General features: G+C 37.4%; 1 protein-coding gene across 1 annotated transcript in view; it reads right to left on the bottom strand.

Moving 5' to 3' along the window:
- The window catches only part of LOC108416686 (sialoadhesin-like), a 44,427-nt gene that overhangs the window by 9,459 nt on the left and 10,399 nt on the right, over nucleotides 1-24,569 (bottom strand). The window contains exons 7-19 of the mRNA XM_037531980.1: nucleotides 23,790-24,059; nucleotides 23,435-23,662; nucleotides 23,264-23,348; nucleotides 22,289-22,436; nucleotides 16,688-16,748; nucleotides 16,461-16,506; nucleotides 14,507-14,541; nucleotides 9,026-9,076; nucleotides 8,617-8,664; nucleotides 6,976-7,023; nucleotides 6,637-6,885; nucleotides 5,033-5,299; nucleotides 2,886-3,152 (exon numbers count right to left, since the gene is read on the bottom strand). Coding sequence (XP_037387877.1) covers nucleotides 2,886-3,152; nucleotides 5,033-5,299; nucleotides 6,637-6,885; nucleotides 6,976-7,023; nucleotides 8,617-8,664; nucleotides 9,026-9,076; nucleotides 14,507-14,541; nucleotides 16,461-16,506; nucleotides 16,688-16,748; nucleotides 22,289-22,436; nucleotides 23,264-23,348; nucleotides 23,435-23,662; nucleotides 23,790-24,059 — 1,803 coding nt within the window. The remainder of the gene's footprint in view (nucleotides 1-2,885; nucleotides 3,153-5,032; nucleotides 5,300-6,636; nucleotides 6,886-6,975; nucleotides 7,024-8,616; nucleotides 8,665-9,025; nucleotides 9,077-14,506; nucleotides 14,542-16,460; nucleotides 16,507-16,687; nucleotides 16,749-22,288; nucleotides 22,437-23,263; nucleotides 23,349-23,434; nucleotides 23,663-23,789; nucleotides 24,060-24,569) is intronic.

Below are 24,569 nucleotides of genomic sequence, written 5' to 3'. Positions count from 1 at the left end.
TAAAATACTGCTGGATTTGGTGCCGAACTCCCTTTTTGGGTTCAGCCAGCAGCCAAGGCGGTGGATTTCCCTGCAAGAGAAAAGAGATAAGCTAAAAGTTATAAAAACAATAAAAACAGCGCTAGGATTAAGAGTCTTTTGTTTATTTAAACTGCTCAGTGGTTGGACCTAAAAAAGCACTTCCCCGGCGAACAAGGAGTTCTAATTGCCGACATAAACGGATTTTCGCATTGGTAAGTGTACTGCATTGCCGATGCTACAGGCGATTATGCTAAGCTAAGTTAGTATTTACTTATATGCAATGCGCTAAATACTAGCGGTATAATGTGTTTGAACGTGTTCTTATAACTTGGTAGTAGAACGGCGAACCCAGAGTAAGTTATATAAGAGATATCTGTCGAATTCCAGAGTTCATGCAAGTTTTTTGCGCGTTTTAGACACAGCCTGTGCTGCGCGTGGCTGAGAGGCGACGTTACGGTGCACGCGGCAGAAGTTAACCCTTTCAGTGCCGAGTGATGCAGTTTCTTCATTTACTGTGTAGAAACAATGTGTAGATAACTTTGTAAATAAGTGCAGTTATTCGTGAGTCATGCCGGTTACAGTCTGTTCATGTTTAGAGACACTTTGAAACTTGAATTTAATAGTGATTTATGGCCTTATTATAGGTCAGGTTTTTTGCCAGAGTCAAAGTTGGATCTGTTTTCATTCGATGGCGAGCCACCCTGGAATATTGACCCTAAACAAGTGAATTGCAAGCAGTGGACATCATTTAGTCTGTGAAATCCCCTGTTCCTGTTGAACTTTGCACTGAAGCCTTTCTCCAGAGCGGTAGGAGGAATACTTACTTTTTTTTACGGACTGGAACAGTCACAGCCACATGTGCAATTTGCAACCTGTGGAGCAACAAGGAACATTTATTATTTACACACACACACGCACGTATATGAAAACAAGGGATACTGAAATTGAAATTGTACCTTTTTGCTAGACAAAATTGAATTGTATTATTGTTGAACTGATTGAACTGTGATTGGAGACTGTTTGTGGTTTTAAACCAAAAATTAGATGTTTTATTTCCTACCCGGGTAGTAGCGAAATAGAGTAGTAGATTTACTAGCTAATACAAAACACAAATTTGATTGGGTTATTGTATGTTTTATTTATTTGTTTTTTTTTTCATTTACATACCTGTTTTTTTATTAAATGGAAGTTTTCCTAAACTCCCAATCATAGTGCAGTGGTGCAGTGTCGTCTCTTGGGTAGTAGTTGCCCCGGCTCCGTAGGCGATCCTGGGATCATTCTGATTAGCTCACAGAATCTTGGTGTTTTCTTCTTTTGCTTATTCAATTAAACCCAAGGTTAATGATAGAAATTACCTACTGTGTTGTCGCTCCTAAATTGCAATGCTATAATCCAGCTAACGCCCGCTGTTAGCTAGAAAACGTGTTACACAAGCATGTATCAATTTTATAAGATTTTCATTTACAGGCTTTTAGTACTTGATGGAGTCCATGATGCCATGTATTATAACAAATTCTGGAGAGAAAAAAGGCCACAAACACTGGAGCTCCTCAGGACTGTATGTTCAGCCCTCTCTTGTACTCCCTGTACACCCACAACTTCTCAGCCAGACACAGCTCTGATGTCATCATCAAATTTGCAGATGACATCACGACTGTGGGGCTGAACTCCAATGACGACGAAGAGGACTACAAAGAGGAGGCCAGCTTCCTGACACACTGATGCCATGAGAACAACCTTTCTCTGAATGTCAACAAGACCAAAGAGCTCATAGTGGACTTCAGGACACAAGAGAAAGTGTATACTTCCATCACCATCAATGGAGCTGCTGTAGAGAGGGTCAGCAGCTTCAAGGTCTTCGGTGTTCACATCTCAGAGGAACTGGCATGGACCGACCACACCACATCAGTGGTGAAGAAGGCACAACAGCACCTCTTCTATCTCAGGTGGCTGAAGATGTTTGGCATGAATCCCCGCATCTTCAGAACATTCTACACATGTACTGTGGAGAGCATTTTAATATGCTTCATAACAACCTGGTATGGAAACTGCACTGCCATCAAGCAAAACCCTACTGGATTTATACACTAGTTGTTGCCTGAGGAAGACAAGAAGGATCCTTAAGAACTCCACCCACCCAAGCCACTGTCCTCACAGCTGCTGAGTGGGAGAAGATACAAAAGCATGACGTCCAGAACGTCCGAGACAGTTTCTTCCTCCAGGCCATCAGGCTGCTGAACAGCCTGTAGTGCTTGTGTATCCGTCTATAAGCCTGTCAATACACTTCCGAATCGTCATCATGATGTACACCATGGGCAATCCACACTGCATCCATATGTCAAACAGACTCTCTGTGATCTTACTGTAACTTCAGTCTAGCAAATCTATGTTTGCACATATAGATGGTCATCTTTCACATCCATTCATAAGCTGCATAATCTGGATACGTACATATCAGTATTCTATCCACTGTTTACCCTGCATGTCATTTCTCTACCTCAGACTCACGCATTACATACATGGAAATGTGTAAAACTGTATGAATCATAGCTTTTATTTCAGGACTACATTACTCTGAATAACTGTACATTGGAAATTTGATTAATGACTTGCCCACTAATGCAAAAACGATTCTTATTTTCCTCAGCAAACAGAAATGTGTTACCATAGTGTGACTATCCAGTGTACATCACAATAGGTAGAAAATTAAGTCATTAACTATCATTAAAAAAACATGCTCAGATTGTGTCAGCAAAAACAGTATGCCCACAACTACACAGACAAGTTGCAGCAGCCCCACCCCTTACAACAAAAATACACATTTGAGTGTGCCAGTAGATATAAATGACCCTTAGATAACTTACATAAAATATCAAGTCGCATGGATTCTGAGATTGCAGATCCAAGCCGGTTGGATGCCCTGCACTTGTATTTGTAACTGTCTTCAACGCTGATATGTTCAATGGTGTAACTCTGCCCGGTCCATATTTGTGAATCCTCTGTTCCTGATCTCTTAAACCAGGTGTAGCTCACTACAGGTGGGTTTGCATCACAGCTGCAGGTCAGAGTCACTGAACGACCCTCAAATATTTCACCAGGCGGTGTAGTCACCATGACCCTCTTTGGGCTATCTGCAAAAAAAAAAAAAAGACTAATCAGCTCCATAATTGCTGGGACCCTTTATAAAAAAGAAAAAAAGATCATTAATATCTCACACTGAAAATATGAATGAAATAAAGTCTTTATTTGCAGATCATTTAGTCAAAGAAAACAACACCATGTGTCATAACGTTTGGCACCCTGAAAGTAGAACTTCTCCTCTGCATGTAAAACCTCTTCTTTACAACATCACAGTAATTAATCTTCTCCTGTAATGTTCAACAAGGTTAAGAGCAATGAATCTGAAACAGCATTAAATCTCTCCAGAATCCTCCAAGGACCTAAGTCATGTTTTGGACTATTCAGCTTCTTGAACACAGGGTCTAAATCATGGGACTGGAATGGCCATGTCAAAGGCTTGATTCTGAGGTCTTTAAATGATTGTCTTGGTTTGGGATCATTGTTCTCATGGAAGATCCAAGCATGTATCAATTTTATAAGATTTTCATTTACAGGCTTTTAGTACTTGATGGAGTCCATGATGCCATGTATCCTAATAAGTTCTGGAGAAAAAAAAGGCCACAAACACTGGAGCTCCTCAGGACTGTATGTTCAGCCCTCTCTTGTACTCCCTGTACACCCACAACTTCTCAGCCAGACACAGCTCTGATGTCATCATCAAATTTGCAGATGACATCACGACTGTGGGGCTGAACTCCAATGACGACGAAGAGGACTACAAAGAGGAGGCCAGCTTCCTGACACACTGATGCCATGAGAACAACCTTTCTCTGAATGTCAACAAGACCAAAGAGCTCATAGTGGACTTCAGGACACAAGAGAAAGTGTATACTTCCATCACCATCAATGGAGCTGCTGTAGAGAGGGTCAGCAGCTTCAAGGTCTTCGGTGTTCACATCTCAGAGGAACTGACATGGACCGACCACACCACATCAGTGGTGAAGAAGGCACAACAGCACCTCTTCTATCTCAGGTGGCTGAAGATGTTTGGCATGAATCCCCGCATCTTCAGAACATTCTACACATGTACTGTGGAGAGCATTTTAATATGCTTCATAACAACCTGGTATGGAAACTGCACTGCCATCAAGCAAAACCCTACTGGATTTATACACTAGTTGTTGCCTGAGGAAGACAAGAAGGATCCTTAAGAACTCCACCCACCCAAGCCACTGTCCTCACAGCTGCTGAGTGGGAGAAGATACAAAAGCATGACGTCCAGAACGTCCGAGACAGTTTCTTCCTCTGGGCCATCAGGCTGCTGAACAGCCTGTAGTGCTTGTGTATCCGTCTATAAGCCTGTCAATACACTTCCGAATCGTCATCATGATGTACACCATGGGCAATCCACACTGCATCCATATGTCAAACAGACTCTCTGTGATCTTACTGTAACTTCAGTCTAGCAAATCTATGTTTGCACATATAGATGGTCATCTTTCACATCCATTCATAAGCTGCATAATCTGGATACGTACATATCAGTATTCTATCCACTGTTTACCCTGCATGTCATTTCTCTACCTCAGACTCACGCATTACATACATGGAAATGTGTAAAACTGTATGAATCATAGCTTTTATTTCAGGACTACATTACTCTGAATAACTGTACATTGGAAATTTGATTAATGACTTGCCCACTAATGCAAAAACGATTCTTATTTTCCTCAGCAAACAGAAATGTGTTACCATAGTGTGACTATCCAGTGTACATCACAATAGGTAGAAAATTAAGTCATTAACTATCATTAAAAAAACATGCTCAGATTGTGTCAGCAAAAACAGTATGCCCACAACTACACAGACAAGTTGCAGCAGCCCCACCCCTTACAACAAAAATACACATTTGAGTGTGCCAGTAGATATAAATGACCCTTAGATAACTTACATAAAATATCAAGTCGCATGGATTCTGAGATTGCAGATCCAAGCCGGTTGGATGCCCTGCACTTGTATTTGTAACTGTCTTCAACGCTGATATGTTCAATGGTGTAACTCTGCCCGGTCCATATTTGTGAATCCTCTGTTCCTGATCTCTTAAACCAGGTGTAGCTCACTACAGGTGGGTTTGCATCACAGCTGCAGATCAGAGTCACTGAACGACCCTCAAATATTTCACCAGGCGGTCTAGTCACCATGACCCTCTTTGGGCTATCTGCAAAAAAAAAAAAAAGACTAATCAGCTCCATAATTGCTGGGACCCTTTATAAAAAAGAAAAAAAGATCATTAATATCTCACACTGAAAATATGAATGAAATAAAGTCTTTATTTGCAGATCATTTAGTCAAAGAAAACAACACCATGTGTCATAACGTTTGGCACCCTGAATGTAGAACTTCTCCTCTGCATGTAAAACCTCTTCTTTACAACATCACAGTAATTAATCTTCTCCTGTAATGTTCAACAAGGTTAAGAGCAATGAATCTGAAACAGCATTAAATCTCTCCAGAATCCTCCAAGGACCTAAGTCATGTTTTGGACTATTCAGCTTCTTGAACACAGGGTCTAAATCATGGGACTGGAATGGCCATGTCAAAGGCTTGATTCTGAGGTCTTTAAATGATTGTCTTGGTTTGGGATCATTGTTTTCCTGGAAGATCCAAGCATGTACCAATTTTATAAGATTTTCATTTACAGGCTTTTAGTACTTGATGGAGTCCATGATGCCATGTATCCTAATAAGTTCTGGAGAAAAAAAAGGCCACAAACACTGGAGCTCCTCAAGACTGTATTTTTTTTTTTTTCTAACCATCTTCTTCACTGTGTATAAATACACTGTCCTGTTCAATCCAGGTTCACTTCAGCTATGGTTGTTGTAAACTTATTTGTTCTTGATCTAACAGTGAACATGGTCCTTTTCAGGTATGTAGCTAGCAATGTCCTGACTCATTTTTCTCAGTGTACTCTCTAATCTTCCTCGGTTTCTGACCACCGGAAGATCTTTATTATTCTCAGTGCATCCGTGACACTGGCATAGTGGTTTGTCAGTGTCACGTCTAGGCTGCGAGTGGTCCACCATACAAAAATACCCAGGACATTTTTTATATCAGTCACCCTGGGATCTGAAAATTGACAGTTGATGAAAGGCCAGAAGATGGCTATGTCATCTTGTAGATCCTACAGGGCTCATGTCACACCTGTGCTCAAACAGACTTAGATTCTTCTACTGATTTTTAAATGCCTTCATGGACGCTCTCCACAATAAATTTGTGACATGGTGGTTGGGTCCCCTTAAGAGCCCTAAGATCAGCTCACAGGAGCTGTACCAGACATTCGGCATAAAAGTAGTAAAGCTGCTTTGTCTCATTTTGACCGTAATCAGTGGAATTTCCTTCTTGAAGATGTGAGGGCTCTGGAAGATCTGGCACTTGTTTAGATTAGCTTTTAATTAAAATGTTATTTATTTTACTCCTTGCATGTGCACTTTTAAAATACTTCCACTTTATTATAAATATGTTTTGTGAATTGGACATTGGAAATAAGTTACTTACATGAAACACTGAGAGTCAGAGTAGCACTTGCTTCTCCATGTGCGTTGCTGGTCTTACACATATATTCTCCACTGTCCTCAGCTCTGATGCTGTAAATCCTGTAGCTCTGTGTGGTCCCTAGAAATGTTGTCCCTCTGAACCAGGTGTAATTCACAGTCGAGTAGATTAAACTATAGCATGTCAGAGTCACTGAACTGCCCTCCACTATTTCACCAGGAGGACTAACAGACACTGAGACATTTGCTGGACCTAGAAGTAAAGATTACAGACAATTCATGGACCTAGAGAGTTTAGACTGAAAATGTATTCTGCTCAATTTGATCATTCAAATAAACTCACCTTCTGTTGTGCTTGCACTGACATTATGTGTTAGAGGGGTAATTGTTGCTGATGAATAAGAAGGAAGTTTTTTTACATTCATTAATCATTAATATGTTTATAAATATATCAATGCCTTATTATTTTTAATTAAAAATGAAATGTTATTTAATATAACACCACCACCACCAATAATAATAATAAGAATAATAATAATAAGAAGAAGAAGAAGAAGAAGAAGAAGAAGAAGAAGAAGAAGAAGAAGAAGAAGCAGCATTCATAGCATTATCAAGTTTGCCAGCTGGCTCAGTGATTTGGAATTATGTCTGTTGTTTCTCTTGGCTGTTACAGCAAATCTCTGTAATTAATTGATTTTGGCTGGTCAGTGACACCACTGTTCAACTGTTCAGGTTCCCTGTTCAAAAGTCTGGTAACACAATGTATAAAATCTTTGGAATATGTTAGTTCTATGCAACGTCACAGCAGCAGATCATTTAAAGGAAGCTAAGCTGTGAAAAATAAAGAAAAATTGAATGTGTACAGAATGTAAACAATGTTGATGATTCTGAAATGACAGAGAGAAATATATAACATCAAGAGTGAAATTATTATAAAATTAATATCCATAAAAACTCATCTTTAGACAGTGGTGAGAATCTAAAGGCAGATAATTTGAAAAAAATGTTGTAAATAGAAAATCACATTATTTCATTTATCACTTAATATCTTCTTGCTGTTTCCAAACTACCATAAGTATTAAACATATAAAGCAACTTTACGTGTCTGGTTTGTAGTATTTCGGTCTTCACCATACGTCATTATTGTGTATAAAATGACAAGTGATTGCAAACTTTTAAATGGTAGAGCAGCATAGCTGCATCACACCAACTAAATCTCCACAAACATGTATGTTTACGCAGCTCTAGATCATGCAGTTAAGTTGTGGAACAGTGCAGTTATTTTCATTTTCACCTCAACCTAAAGAGAGAATACAAAGTGATAAAATGTGTAAAATAGAGGACACTGGAAGTTAAACCTGTACATTTCATCAGGCCAGAGAGACACTCCAGTCAAAAGGAAAAATTTAACTACGGCTGTATCTAAACGTGCCATAGTATGGCCTATTCTAATGATTGAGAGCAGAGACGAGCACTAATGCAGCAGGTTTGTATGAACATAGAGCTAAAACAGAACACAGGTAAATAATCAAATATAAAATGCATAAACAACAACAGACAGTAAAACAGGAAGTAGGCTGATGCTAAGCTAAGTGCATTAATCTTTGTGGTGGAACACTGATGAATTAAAAAATGTCATGCTATTTAATAAATATATGTACATGCTGAATAAAAATTTGTTTCAATTTATTACTTCACCAGGGAATTGATAAAGGAGAAACTTACAGTTGGTGTAATTCTCAAATTTGGCAGTTATTTTATTCACTATGAGATGCAGGTCACATTTTTGCAAAATGGACCACACTAAAATTCTGATCCTAGTTATGGCCCTGTATATATACACATACATACACAACAAAACAAAACTTGGTTTAGACACTGGAGCCAGTAACGTTCCTTAACACATCCTCACAACATTAAAACCTACAAAAGAGATTCACTGGTTACTTCATTACACCTGCACTGTGTATTGAAATGAACTTACCTTCTGTTGTACTTGTGTTGACATCAGGTGTTGAATGGTCAGAAATTGCTGATGAATAAGAAGGAAGATGTTTTTACATTAATTAATCATTACCATGTTTATAAATGTATCAATGCATTATTAATTAATTAATTCAATTAATAATGTAATGTATTTATTACTGAATAATATAAATAACAAGACGAAGAAGAAGCATTCGTAGCATTATCAAGTTTGCAAGCTGGCTTAGTGATTTGAAATTGTATAAAATGTCTGTTGATTCTCTTGGTTTTTAAAACAGAACTCTATAATTAATTGATTTTGGATGGCCAGAGACAGAGACACTGGTCAAAAGTCAGAAAGAACAAATGTATAAAATAATGGTAATATGAATGTATTGAACCTACACTGTGTATTCAAATGAACTCACCTTCTACACTGTTTGGGGTGACCCCATGTGGTGAAGTGGTAATGCTTTCTGCTGAATAAGAAGGAAGTGTTTCACACATTCATTAATCATTAATATGTTTATAAATGTGTCAGTGCATTATTAATTCATTAATTACACGAATGTCATTTTTAAACTAATGATTAATGTAAATAATAAGATAAAGAAAAAGTCTTCATAGCATTATCAAGTCTGTAAGCTGACTTAGTGATTTGAAATTGTATTAAATATCTAAAACTGGTCCTTCTGCTCATTTGATTTCCATTTCAAAACACAGTATTGAAAATGGGTCAGTTGTCATTTTTGCTTCTGTTGTTGTCAGTGGAGAAATCCAGAAGCAGCTTCATTTTACAGTTTCACAAACTGAACATAACATCAAATAAGAAACAAACAGGAATGGAATAAGAGGTCATATTTCACTGATCCAAAATATCACCTCATATTTGACTTTTTCAGCAACTATGAGGTTGTTGCTCCACACTTGGACTGTCATGTGTTTATAGTAGTCTTATGACTGTTGCTGCTGCAGTAAATCTGGTTTTTGGAAAAGAGCTTTAAAGGTGCATTGAGTGGGCTTTTCCACCCCCCTCCCCTCCCCCATAAAAAGGGATGTTGTTTTAATTTACTGTTTTTAATGCCGTTGTTGTGTTACTCTACAGTGTGTGTGTTGTTTTACTCTACTCTTACTCTACAGTGTGTGTGTGTGTGTGTGTGTGTGTCTGTTTTGTGTTATTCTTAGGTCATTGTGGGAATCTAGAATACAAAAGGATTAAATTACGTAATTTAGTGGATATTCCATGACTGACAACGTGTGGTTTGATGGTCTGTAGCAGTCATTTTGTAAAATGCATTTTTTATCAAATATGTCACTGGTGTTTCCTTTCTTATATGTAACACCAATGAGGATCGACAACACCAGTGACATCCATGTTTCAAAGAGGTTGGGACAGGGGCAACAAAAGACTGGGAAAGTATTTTATTGTTTGCAAAAAACAATAAAGTTTATCCGTTTGAACATTAAATATCTTGTATTTATAATTTATTCAACTGAATATACACTCACTGGCCACTTTATTAGGTACACCTGTTCGGTTGCTTGTTAACACAAATAGCTAATCAGCCAATCACATGGCCGCAGCTCAATGTATTGAGGCATGTAGAGGTGGTCAAGACAACTTGCTGAAGTGCAGACCGAGCATCAGAATGGGGAAGAAAGGTGATTTTAATGACTTTGAACGTGGCATGGTTGTTGGTGCCAGACGGGCTGGTCTGAGCATTTCAGAAACTGCTGATCTACTGGGATTTTCACGCACAACCATCTCTAGGGTCGACAGAGAATGTTTATATCCAAAAATATCCAGTGAGGGACAGTTGTGTGGACGAAAATGCCTTGTTGATGTGAGAGGTCAGAGGAGAATGGGCAGACTGGTTTGAGATGATAGAAAGGCAACAGTAACTCAAACAACCGACCAAAATCTCTGAGGAATGTTTCCAACACCTTGTTGAAAGTGTGCCATGAAGAATTAAGGCAGTTATGAAGGCAAAAGGGGGTCCAACCTTTTACTACCAAGGTGCACCTAATAAAGCGGCTGGTGAGCTTACGTTGAAAAGGATTTGAAAGTCATCGTATTCTGTTTTTTATTTATGTTTTATACAATGTCCCAACTTCATTGGAATCGGGGTTGTACTTGAATTCAAACTGCAAAACCAGAAGTAAAGATTGAGTGAGGTTTAGTTTCATTTCTGTGACTGCACAAGTTACATGATTACATGTAATAATATGTTTTCGCGAGAAAATAAATGAGTGACAAATCTGGCTTTTATACCATGATGGATGAGTGAAGTTTAAAACAATTTATTTTTTCAGAGGTGCTCAGGGGTGCTAATGGGGAAGCAGAACGATTTTCAGCTGGGCTTCAGCACCCTCTAGCACCCCCTGGCACCATTCCTGGTATGGGTTCAGTTAGGTGGGTTATGGGTCTACAATGAAACTGCAACAACCTTGTCTGCTAACAGGTCGCTCTTTATGAGCCTTTTCTGCCAAGAATTGAGCCATTTCCTTGTTTTCAATGCTGGATTTTAAAATGAAAATCAAATGAACATAAGGTGCACGGACCAAGACTTCAGTGCAGCTGGTCTGTTGTTTCTCTTGGTTGTTAAAGCAAAGCTCTGTAATTAATTGATTTTGGCTGGTCAGAGCCATCACTGTTCAACATGTTTACTGTTCAAAAGTCTGGAAATATAAATGCATAAAATTATTGTAATGTGTTAGTCCTGTGCAACTTCACAGCAGCAGATCATTTAAAGGAAGCTGGGAGAATGAAGACTTTTTAAATATCTACAGAATGATGAACAGTGATGATGATTCTGAACTGACTGAGAGAAATATATAACATCAAGAATGAAGTTTTTATCAAAATTAATATCCATAAAAAAAGTGGTGAGAATCTAAAGGCAGATCATTTGAAAAAAATGTTCTAAATAGAAAATCACATTATTTCATTTATCACTTAATATCTTCTTGTTGTTTCCAAACTACCATAAGTATTAAGCATGTAAAACAACTTTACGTGTCTGGTTTGTAGTATTTTGGTCTTCATCATACATCATTATTGTGTATAAAATGACAAGTGATTGCAAACTTTTAAATGGTAGAGCAGCATAGCTGCATCACACCAACTAAATCTCCACAAACATGTATGTTTACGCAGCTCTAGATCATGCAGTTAAGTTGTGGAACATTGCAGTTATTTTCATTTTCACCTCAACCTAAAGAGAGAATACAAAGTGATAAAATGTGTAAAACAGTAAAATGTGTATGTGTAAACAGTAAAACAGGAAGTAGGCTGATGCTAAACTAAGTGCATTAATCTTGTCAACTTCTTTGGAACGCGTTGCAGGCATCAAATTCAAAATGAGCGAATATTTGCAAAAAACAATAAAGTTTATCCATTTCAACATTAAATATCTTGTCTTTGTAGTGGATTCAATTGAATATAGGTTGAAAAGGATTTGCAAATCATCGTATTCTGTTTTTATTTATGTTTTACGCGATGTCCCAACTTCATTAGAATTGGGGTTGTAGCATGAAGGAACTACAGTATATAAGATTCACTGAACTGTACTCCATTATTTTACCAGAAGGACTAACAGACACTGAGACATTGTTGGACCTAGAAATAAAAAATGCAGGTGAAAGATTGAAATGAGGAGTTTAGAATGGAAGCTTAGCTAATTAGCTGCTTAATGTGGATATATATTCATGGCTGTAACTAGCTATGAGGACACAGAGGTCTGGACCTCGGTAGTTTCAGAAGGGTTTTTTTTTCACTTTCTTCCAATTATGAGATTAAACGTAGAAACTATTATGATAATGCAGTCTACTCAGCGGCACAGTCACATTATCCAGGCCAACCAATGGAAAGGGGACAGAATATTTATTATGCTGCATTTCAGGGATGGTTCTTTTTCTTTTGTATTTTCTGTATTATGGCCAATCAAAACCTGTCGATATTTTCTAAACCCTCCAATTACCGTTTAGCAACTGTTACTATCCACAATTGTTTCAGTATTTAGCTAGCTAGCATTCATAGCTAGAGTGAAGACACTGAGATCCTTGCAAGTTTCTATAGGGTTTTAGGAGATTCACTGTAGAAAAAGCAATGAAACTACACAGAGAGTAGTGAGAGGTTGTCAGCTGACCTCAGAACATAAGCATAATTTACATATTAATATAATTTATTCCATATTAATGTAAAATCTAAGCTCCATTATTAATTTCTTTATTTGGAGCACTCACAACACTGATAGCTAAATCAGCCACGGTTGGCTCCTCCCACTACTCCATGTGCTTTTTCTGTTTACTTTCTGATCGTCCATGTGCCCCTTTGTTTTGATCTTCCACGTGTTTTCTTTGTTTTGGTTTCCTAATCCGGCCCCTTGTTTTGTGCCCCCGCCCCTGATTGTTGCCACCTGTTTTCCACCTGTCCCTCGTTATCCCTGTGTTTTATAAGCCCCGTGTTTGCCCTTTGTTTTTGCTGGTCACTGTACTGTTTGATTGTTCTGTTTGGTTGTGCTGGTTGTTTTATGTTTATGCTGTTCAGAGTTCTGTGTTCATTTTTGTTATGTCTGTCCCTCCTGCTCTTCATGTCGGCTATATGAACCTGGACCGTTTTGACCATGACCCTGGATTTGCCCATAAAAAAGGCGCTTACATCCTCACAGAGGAATGTAAGAAGAATTTTGAAATATCTACAGAATGATGAACAGTGATGATGATTCTGAACTGACTGAGAGAAATATATCAAGAATGAAGTTATTGTAAAATTATTGTCCAAGAAAACTCATCCTTAGACAGTGATGAGCAAATTTCAAGGCAGATGATGAGAAAATAAAACTTGTAAATATAAAATCACATTATTTCATTGATCAATTAATAACTTCTTGTTGTTCCCAAAAGACCATAAGGATTGAATAAAACATCTCAAACAACTTAAAACATCTAAAACAACTACAAAGTGTGTAGTTTATAGTATTTCAATCTTCACTGTATGTTATTAATGTGTATAAAATGACAAGTGATTGCAAACTAAATCTCCACAAACATGTATGTTTACGCAGCTCTAGATCATGCAGTTAAATTGTGGAACAGTGCAGTTATTTTGGTTTCCACCTCAACCTGAAGAGAGAATATAGGGTGATGAAATGTGCAACATAGAGGACACTGGAAGTTAAACCTGTACATTTCAACAGGCCAAACTTCAGTCAAAACGAAAAAATTTAACTATGGCTGTATGTGTTGTAAACGTGCTTCCTCACATCCTACAGTGGTGCTGCAGTAGTTTTCAGAGTGAGTGAGACTAAGAAAACCCATTCTGATGATGTATTGTGAAGGTTGTAGTTTTTGGGGCTCAATTATTATGATTTTTTTCCTGTTACCCTGTGAATGCAGAAGCAAAGTAGAGAGCTAACATTACAGCTAGGAATTCATATTTTGGCCTTCTATAATGATTCAGGCTAGAGCAGAGATGATCACTAGTGCAGAAAGTTTGTATGAACATAGAGCTAAAACAGAACACAGGTAAATATCCCAATATAACACACATAAATAAAAACAGGAGAGGCCTAGTAAACAAACAAAAGCATAGGCTACGTTATTCTATGCTAAGCTATGACGAGGGATTAAACAGGAACTAGGCTCTAAACCTTTGTGCTGAAACAAAATGCACAATGCCATGATATTCGTATGGGGGAAAAAAGTTTTGCATTATTACTTAACCAGTAATTCAATTAAGAATGTTTTAGTAAGCCCAAGAATAATGTGCAAAGTAAAAAAATAAACATATTGTGGACACCCCAACACTCCCAAATACAACAAAATACAACAAAAACACCGTAAGTAAACATACACAAGCGCACATTATAGCAAAATAACAATAAACAAAAGTGGCTCGTGTAACTTACTATAGGTAGAGCGTAATGCTGTTAGAGAATCAGTCCTGCAGAGGCAAAGGTTAATAAGTGTGAGTGAAGAAATAAATACCCTGGATACCGACTCTTAAATTACGCTCATGTATACTTTCTCTCCTTTGACTTCTTTAGGCAATGTTTCATTGAACTGCCAGAGAAAAATGTCTGTAAAGGAAAATTTCACAGCAGGCAAATTTTTATATATGCACCAATAATTTTACATGGTAATGTGGCCGCCCACACATGAAATACTCTTTCCACCACACAAATATGCTGTGGCATGCTATAAAGTTATTCTGAGGTATCCCAAGCATGAGAAAGCAACTGAGTGAACCTATATGCTACAGCACCATTAAAAAGGTCTGTGGTTGAAGGAGGCTAAACAATGACCTTTCCCTAAATTTGTATTTGAGTGCTTATTTTGCCTTAATAGACAATATAATCTCATAAGTTTATTTTCAGGGACCCCCAGAATTTAGATTTTGTGACATTCAGGGGCCAAGAGGTTAAGATTTGGAGACTTGGGAGACCTCTCTGGTGAAAATGGTAATTGTAAGCTTCGGATCTCCTTTCTCCAAATTATAAGGATCTGATAACTGCAAGGTCATTGAAAAAGTATTCAAAGAGAACTTGGTCAAAACTTGGTGAAGGACGAGTCTTTTGAGGGCATATGTGAATGATTTACTATTGTAATAATATCTCGAACACTTTAATGTTGATTTTGCATTTGAGACCTGAACATCGAGCTGGGCCTTCTTTATGGGTCTATGCTGTGATCTTAATATGTAAAGATGTGTGACATGGTCTGAAAAACCTCCAGCAAATATTGAACTAACACCTCTGACTTTGACATTATTATTCATTTAGGTTTTACACACTATGTTTTAGTTTGTGTTTTTTTCCCTCCTGACTCAATAACACTACTTCATTTAATTTTAGTAAATCCTATAGTGCAGCTTTATTTTACACACAACTATGTACTTGACAAGTAAAATCATCTTCTTCATCTACATGAATTAGGGAGTGCTTCATGTAAATGATATGTAAATGAGGTACACTTAGGCTGGTTCTTGATTTCAGACACTGAAGCTGAATCATCATTTGTGCTCAAATCACTTGTTTCCAAGTCGTACGAACGTTCCAGTTTGTACCATCATTAAAGGCAGTTAAATTGCAAATTTGTGAAAATTTTAATAAATAAAGCATTTATGTGGGTTTTGTTCCTTTTTTTTGCGTTTCATTGTCTATTCTTATACAATTATGTAACACTGAGATTGTGTGAATGGTAGAATATTTTTTAAGTTGTTGCTGTTGTTAACAAAAAAAAAACAAAAAAAACTTAAATCACAAAAACTTAAGGGCCATTGTGCTGAATACAATATCGCATCATATTTTATGGGCTCCAAGTAGGCTGACAAGCAGTGTAGAGAGGAAGGAAGTTGCTCTGTAGATCTGTCTCTATATGGGTATTTGCCATCAGAGCTTTGACAGCCTCTGATGACTCTGAGATAACATAGAGAGCTTTTCCTATTTTGTTAGCAGACTTTTGTAACCCTTGATGTCTTTCTAGCTGTGCCATTGGAGGATTTACATGGTGTTTTTAATGATAATTTCACCAAAAAAACGAACAAACAAAAAACAAAAAAATGATATCATTTATGGTTGTCAGAATCTTACGTGGCTCTAACCCAGTACCAGCCGTATGTTAAAAGCCGAGCTTGAGGGCCATTGTGTTGAATACAGTTTTGCATCATATTTTATGGGCTGCAGAACTGATGACTCTCAGACTCTCAGAGAGTTTTTCTTTTTCTTTAGCAGACATTTGGATCCCTTGGCATGTCGTTCAAGCTATGTCTTTGGAAGATTTAGGTAGTTTTGTTTTTTAATGAGAATTTCACCAAAATAAAACCACCACTGATAAAATCATCAGTACTTTCAGAAACATTACCTGGGGTAGTCCGTTGTACAGCGGCAGTAGTATGTCAAATGCTGAGCTGTTTGATTGGTTAGGTTGGAGGAAGAAAGAAATAAATTAGAAAGAATGAAATAAATTTATGACAACACACCATCAACCATGTAAATAAACTGGTATGTCTTCTAATAGGCTTATGTTTACATAGAAAGAAAAGATAAATGCACTGCTGTTAAAGTGATGATGTTTCAGGAGAGACTTACGTGGCATCATGAGCAAAAGAACCAGAGAAAGAGGATGAAGCATCATCACTGTGGCTTTGGCCTATAAATGTGTACAGAAGCAATACAACAGTCATTAAATTTGTTGTCAGCTGTTCACCAGGATCATGACTGGATGCTGAGTTTGCTTTAACTTAGTGAAATTTTATATTAGCAGAGCTGATCCGGACTAGGGCTGTAAATGAATGGTCAATAATGTCAACAATAGAAAAAATCTGTAGCAAATATTTTTATTGAATCTTTTCATTTAGATTTTTAAAGTGACGTCCAACCCACACTGAGTTAATGACTTAACCTGAAGAGGACAGCAATTCATTTATAGCATCATACCAATGTGAGCAGCTAGCTGAAGAAGAGCAATTAAAAGTTTAAAAAGAAGTAAAGCGTTTATTTTGAAATTAATGACAAAGTCATCACAAACAACATATGCATGTCTGACTTAGTTTTCCACAGATGCTGGTGTGGATTGTGAAGCAGCAGAATTTTGAGTAAACTGACAAACAAACGACTCTAGTTCTCACTAGAGCTGAATAAGTGGGCAAAAATAATCACAATACATCAAGAAGTGTTTAACAATACACAACTACTCATAATCAGGGATGGATCATGGTCTCATGAACTTTATAACAACAATAGCAAAACAATATTTAATAATAATAATTTAATGCTAAATCATGAATTGAATAATAAGTAAAAGGATCAAGAACCCATCAACTTAAGGCAGCCCGAAGATTTTTTTGGACCTCGTGTTGTGCACAGTGGCACATTCTGGAACAGGAAAGGGCTTTTTCCCCCAAACTGGTGCTATAAATCTGGGGGAATATCATTGTGTAAAATGTTTTTGTATTTCATCGCATTAACATCCATCTTCACTGGAACTAAGGGGCTCAGCCCAAACCCCTAAAAAGAGGCTCAGATCCTTAATCTCCTCCAAAATGTACTCTTGGCTCTATGTATTCCATAATGTTCATAGTGTTCACCTGGCATTCACCAAACAAGAGATAGCCAGAATTTTTAGACTGGGGTGGCCAGGTAAGACCTAGAGATTTTATTAGGGTGGCACGCAGCAAAGAAAAAACACAAATAAAATAGTGTTTCTATATTAAAATGACTTAAAAATATATGTGTTGAATTTTTTCTGTTCAGAACTAATATATGTATAAAAATAAATCAAGACCCCATGTTATTAAATGTGCATGCTTTTTCATACGTAATAAATGAATACACAAATATATATACACATGTATATATATATATATATATATATATATATATAAACATATATAGAAATTAGGTTTGATATGTTTTCTTTAAAATGTTTTGATCTTACACTAAAATAAAATCTCTTACCTTATTAAGACAAGTTCCTGACACATACAGCAAATGATGGGTTCCTGGAAGTGCTGAGCTTTTTTAATGCAGTGAGGTTACATGTGGCTAACGCCTTTTTTCACATGACTATCGGTGTTATACAGTCATTCTACACTAATAGAAAAGTATATATCTCACATGAAGACAACAGTTCAATGTCTAAAATTTTTCTTTGCACCCATTGGGCTCCCTAATAAAAATGAAGCATCATTTAGTTGCTGACCATCCTTTTATGACCACAGCATCACCATTTTCTAATGGCTACTACACCATGACAGCTGCAGTCTAAAGACAATCATTTATCTATAATACACTTGTTGTGACATGTGTCAACAGAAGTGTCAAAATAAGCAAAACAATCATCCTTCTGGTGTTTAGATTGAGCTTTCATATAGCACAGTGGCTAACACATGTCGACCCACATCACACATCCACCCAGCAGACTGGTGTTTAGTTCTCCACCCAGGCTACATCATACTGTACCAATACACTTTCATGAGAAAGATTACTAATGTGATACTAGCTTAGGTTGTGATCAGACTGTAAATTGTTCTGGAGGAGTCTCTGCCATATGGGATCTTAAAAATCTTTAAATAACAGTAAAATCTTCAAATGTGGTAAAGTTTTCATGTGATGTCATTTTAATACACAGTAGCATTAGCTTAGTTGTAGCATTCATGTTTTTACTGATAAATGACCTTGTATTTCAGACAATCTAGTGATACTCATAAAAAATGAATAGGACAAAATATGTCAGCTTTTGAGTCTTTTTGTATTCCACAGAATGTGACACAACACTCTTTCAAAACACTATTCATTTTTGTCATAGATAAAACCAGCTTAGATCTGGGCTTCCAAATATGGGCCATGACGCCAACTACAATATGATTAATATGATTTTTATCTCTTTTTTCAGTACTGCAGAATTGAAACCCTCTGCATTGTAGTTCGTAGTTAGGTCCTTTTTTGGTTAATAGAAAGCTAATACAATTGATAGCAACAGCCCTCTATCTCCAATACCTTTAAACTCTCCAGGCAGTTTCCTTTCAACTTTAAAATATTGAGTGTTTCATATTGTGTTTTAATGAGGCAATAATATTAATACATTTAGTTAGTCTAACATTTAAAATCTGAACTGCAGTTTACTTTCAATATCTACATCTCTGCTCTAATATCTTTCTCTGAGTGGTTACTTTCATGCCACATATGCCACTTTCATGCCACTTCCTTCCCAACTGTAATGCTGTGGCTGCCGGAGTTAACCAGAAGACGGGTACAGGCAAAAAGTGCCCTTTTTATAATCTTTATTATGATCAGATAACACACAAGTACACAACAATGCTTGGATTCATGAATAAAACAAAAAACATGACACTGAGAACACTAACCAATAGCAGAGTGTACAAGAGTAACGCTGGTCAAGGAACAGGAGAAACAGAGGGGTATATATACAAACACTCATGACAAAGGACAGCTGACAAGGGTGAAACCAGGAACAGGAAATAGGTGAGGCCTGAAGACAAGAGCAGGACAAGGTAGGAGAGGACACAGAATAAGAACAACAGCCCGTATCAGACCAAAAGTACCAGTTACACCAACACTTCAACTCCTATCTGAATCATGATTTTTTCCCTATATGCATGTTACCTCTCTGTCTGAAAGTTGCCTTGCCATTGCAAACTTGCCATCCTGTCACAAAGTTGCCATTCCAAATCCTCCATCCCCCTATTTCTAAATGTTACCACTTGTTTAACCACCTCTGTCAAAATTGACACTGTCCCAATGTAGCTACTCTTGTCACAAAGTTGCCATTTTGGGTTGCTTTGTGATTATGGCTGGGTATCATTCAAGAGTTTTTGATACTGATACTGACACTCATACTTCAATACTGATTCCTGAATTATTGCTCCTGTTATTTTCACATTTACTAAGATCTTTATCCTTGGGGTAAATTTGCTCCATGCAATTTAAACCTCCAGAAAATGATTAGAATTAAAATTCTTATCGCAGTTTGTGTCAGGTACTATGTTTCTTTGCAAAAAAAATAATATTAATCATTTATTTAGAAACTTTAAATGCTGATTTGGGTCAAATTAACCCCAAAGATAATATGACAGTTAACCCCTTCAAAAGCCAGAGCCCACTGGCAAGCCCTAAGTTTTATTGCACAAGAATAGCACAGTCCCTGTAGCTGCTGAATAATAAGCCTTAGTGTGAAATAAGGAAATAAGGTTTTAATGTGTTAAACTGTTTTTGATAACATCTCTTAAAAAACGTTAAATGAATGTAGTAGGAGAGTTTAAGGACCTCTGCTGTTTGTACATATAAATGTTCAACAAAAAAGAGGTGACAATTGGCCTCAAGCCTGTTACATAGCATAACATAAATTTTTCTGCTGCATAGTAAATGTGCTACGTTATCATGTTTTTTCATGACAGATTGTACTTAGTAATATAATAGCATAATTTTACTGTTATTGTTAATGTCCTGGCATGGTAGTCTGCAAAGGGCAAAATTAAAATGCAAAATGGCAATGTAATCCTAAATTTGAATTAAAATTTTCCTCTCATACATGCAAGTTTTTGGGTTCAAAATGAAAATTCAAATTCAGTAATTCCATTTACATTTGCCAGTTGGTGCACTGGTACCGACATTTCATTTACTCAGAGATTTAAATGCTTTATTAATTAGCGTCATTTAAAATTTAAATGTATTTCCAAAACTGCATGTTCATGTTATTTGATTTTGCAATAACAGTGTCAAAATGATGATTAAACACCAAACCAGCAAATGCACAACATTGTCACAACGTTGTCTACATTCTTGCAACATTGCTACAAAGTTGTCAAAAAGTGAGGCTGTTTACGTTGCCACAACCTCCAATGTTACCTAAGTAACATTGACATACTGTATTGTGACTTCCTATTGACTACTTTGAAAAGAGAAGGAGGAGGTTGTGACAAAATACTGACAACACTGCCACTACGTTGTCATAATGTCATCAGATAATGTTGTCACAACTTTATGAGGAATGACTTTTCATGGTTGTGACAACATTGTGAGTATCAAGACAAAAGGTTGTCACAACATTGTCACAACAAAACTGTGTTTACTGGGAACCTAGAAAGATATCAAAATTCAAATGTAAATGGAAAACAGCGCCTCTCCTCTACTGAATTGCATACTGTGCTCATGCTGTGGCAAAATACTTTTGCAAATGCTTTAGACCAGACTGCATTTTCATTTTCATGATCTTGCCAACCTATCAATCTTGCCGTCAAGGCAGAGGCCAAGATCACACAGAAAAAAAGGTTTTTATCTAAAAACATGGTAGCCAAAGAGTTTGTACCCACTCTTAAACTAGCAGATGAGGTAGCAGGATAGTAGCTACAGACACACACCACCCACCACAAAACACGCTTCTGTCTTTAACTCTCTCTCTCTCTGCTCTCAGATTCTTTATCCTCTACAACGGATGTTAGTTGAGCATTAGTTACTGAAATAGCCTGTACTGCGGTGTGATTCACCACAGAACAATTTTTTTTTCTTTCTGTCACTTCAATACAAGTCATTCGAATTTGTGCTCTTGGATAGTCTTTGTCTTCTATTGGGTGTTTTTAATCACTGGTTTGCTAGAACCCGGCCTGTACTGTGGTGGGAGGCCTCATACACTCATCTTAGCTTAGCTTAGCAGGCTACAGCATAAAGCACTACAGACCAGGTCAGATTTCAGCTTTTTGTCACTCCAACATTGTCAGATGTTACCATCAGATGACTTTGCTCTCAATGTTAAAAACATTTATCATCTATACTTTTGATAGCAGAGCACCAGTTCACCAAATCGAACCTGCATTGGGGTGTTTGGATCTCTTTACCTGCCTGCAACACATTCCAAAGAAGTTGGGACAGGGGCAAGAAAAGACTGGGAAAGTTGAGGAATGCTAAAAAAAACACATGTTTGGAACATTCCACAGGTACTGTCAGAGATTCATAGATATCATCTGAGATCTTGGTCTTAAGATTAAGAGCTGTGTATGTGTCGTCTTCGGGATCTGGGCCAACATTCTATATGAAGAAGAAAAAAGGAATTTGTCAGCTCCGTGCACAGCTGCCTCTCTCTGCAACTGTATGCCTAAACAGCACTGCATGGCTCTGCACTCTACCTGGAGGCCATGATGAATAATGATGCACACGTTCTAATGGATCACACACCTCATAATCATCTTCAATTGCTGCCTTCTTCTTCTTCTTCTTTCTCCTGCTTTCACCAACTTCATATTCATTTCTGCTTGTTGTCTTATTCTTCCTCCAGCTTTTATCTACCCAGTATTTCCTTCCATCTGTTTTCCACTTCTTCCTCCTGCTTTCAGGTAATAAATGACAACAGCTCTACATTGCGTATTGTCATGCTTAATTATTATTATAGCAATTGATAAATATGTTGATATTGTTTTAGTTCAGCATGATGTTTCTTATACTTTTTTAAGCAGGTTGTTGACATTTCTTAAATGCTATTTTAAAAATGACATTTACAATTTCCTTTTTTTTTACAAAAACAACTGCTTATCTTGAATTCTGTAAGCTAAGATATTATGTTAATAAATAGAAACAACAACAAGCTTGAATACAATCTAATGTCCATGTGCTTGCATAACATGCATGCATATGAAGAGATGTCACAACACATATTGACTAAAATATTTGTGTTCAGCTACATAGTAAAGTTCATTTTCATGGTTCACAGCAAGTCGTACTGCCCTCTAAACCGCACTGACCAGTCTGAGCAACCTTAATGAAGATTGGATGTGGATGTAAGAGAAGGTTGAGAGAAGCTTTAGGAATGTATTTATGGAAAAGGTTTGGGTGACTATTGACTTGTAGTGTTTACTTGAGCACTGGACCACTGAGACTAAAGTGCTAAAGTAAAGAAGCAAATTTGGCAACAAAAGATGTCTTGGCTGCTCCACTACATCTGGTTTATGTCAGACCGTTCCTTGTGCTATTTGCTAATGTAACCACTCTAGGCCGGTTTCACAAGCATGGATTAAACCTAGTCTTGAGCTAAACTGCTGTACCAATGCTGAATCAGCACTAGAAAGGATTTTAGTCTAGGCTTAGGCTTAATTGGATTCGGAAAGCTGACCCTAAATGTTGGATACAGAGTTTGATTGTAATTGTGAGCATCACCTTATCCACAGAATGGTGAAGAGAACAGCTGTAGCGAGCCCTCCACAGAATCCACCGATGCCAGCAGCTGCAACCTGTGCTTTACCTGAGTGAGAGGGTTAAAAATACCTGAAATAAAGGTCTTTAAACCAGAAAACAGAGTCATGTAATTGAGTAGCTAACGCTGCTCACCTATACATGTGACTGGTACAGGACGTGCATAGTCATGGCCAATTCTGTTGCCAGCCTTGCAGTAGAATGGTGCAATGTCCTCTTTAGTGATACTGGTGATGCTGTAGGTCTGCCCATATGCCACAGGTTCACTTTCACCTTCTTTATACCAGGTGTAGTCCATCACAGGTGGGTTAGCGTGAGCCTTGCATGTCAGGGTCACAGACACTGACGTCTTCTTTGGCAAGTCTATAAGTACAATATCTCATTTTGAGCTACTGGTCCTAGAACTCAATCAGAGTTAAAGGGAACTCTTAAATACATAATGTATAAAAAATATTGCGTGCCAAAGGACTATAAATAGTCCTTTACTTACATAGAATATCAAGTGGTGTGTACTCTGAGAACGCAGATCCATGCTGGTTGGATGCCCTACACTTGTATTTGTAACTGTCTTCAATGCTGATTTGTTCAATGCTGTAATTCTGACTGTAGGCTATTTGTAAATCTTTTCTTTCTGATCTCTTAAACCAGGTATAGCTCTTCACAGGTGGGTTTGCTTCACTGCTGCAAGTCAGAGTCACTGAATGACCCTCACGTATTCCACCAGATGGTCTGCTAGACACCAAGACAGTCTTTGGGCCGTCTGCAAAAAAAAAAAAATTAAACAGCAACAAAAAGTCATAAACCACAGAATTCTAACCATAGAATTTAGTGGGTGGCTTACCCAGCAATCACAGTTGCCTGCCCACTAAAAATATTGTTTTTTACCTTAGGAAAAACAAAGGCACACTGCAACCACAATACACTTATTGTTGTCCATTTGTCAGTCCACATTTATGTGACTTCACAATGTCTTAAATGACCACCAGATTAATAATCACTAGCAGTATTAAAATGGTAAATTTGGTGGAACACTCATACTATGACATGAGTACGCAGTGTACTTCATAATAACAGGTTAATTAGGTCAAAACTGATATTAATGCTACATTCAGGCAACTTGTTTAAAGATAGACATACACACTTCCTATCTGAAGTCTACCTACTTCATGAGTCATCCTTCACCATACTGTCCACAAGTAGGAGAGTGTATGTGTGCTGTACCGACTTGAATACCTGAACTCTACAGTGAAGGTGTATGGTGTTATGCTGT

This window comes from Pygocentrus nattereri, chromosome 1 (assembly GCF_015220715.1).
Source record: "Pygocentrus nattereri isolate fPygNat1 chromosome 1, fPygNat1.pri, whole genome shotgun sequence".
In the NCBI taxonomy this organism is placed as follows: Eukaryota; Metazoa; Chordata; class Actinopteri; order Characiformes; family Serrasalmidae; genus Pygocentrus; species Pygocentrus nattereri.
Note: the sequence above shows the minus strand (reverse complement) of the source record. Positions and strands in the feature narration are given on the sequence as shown.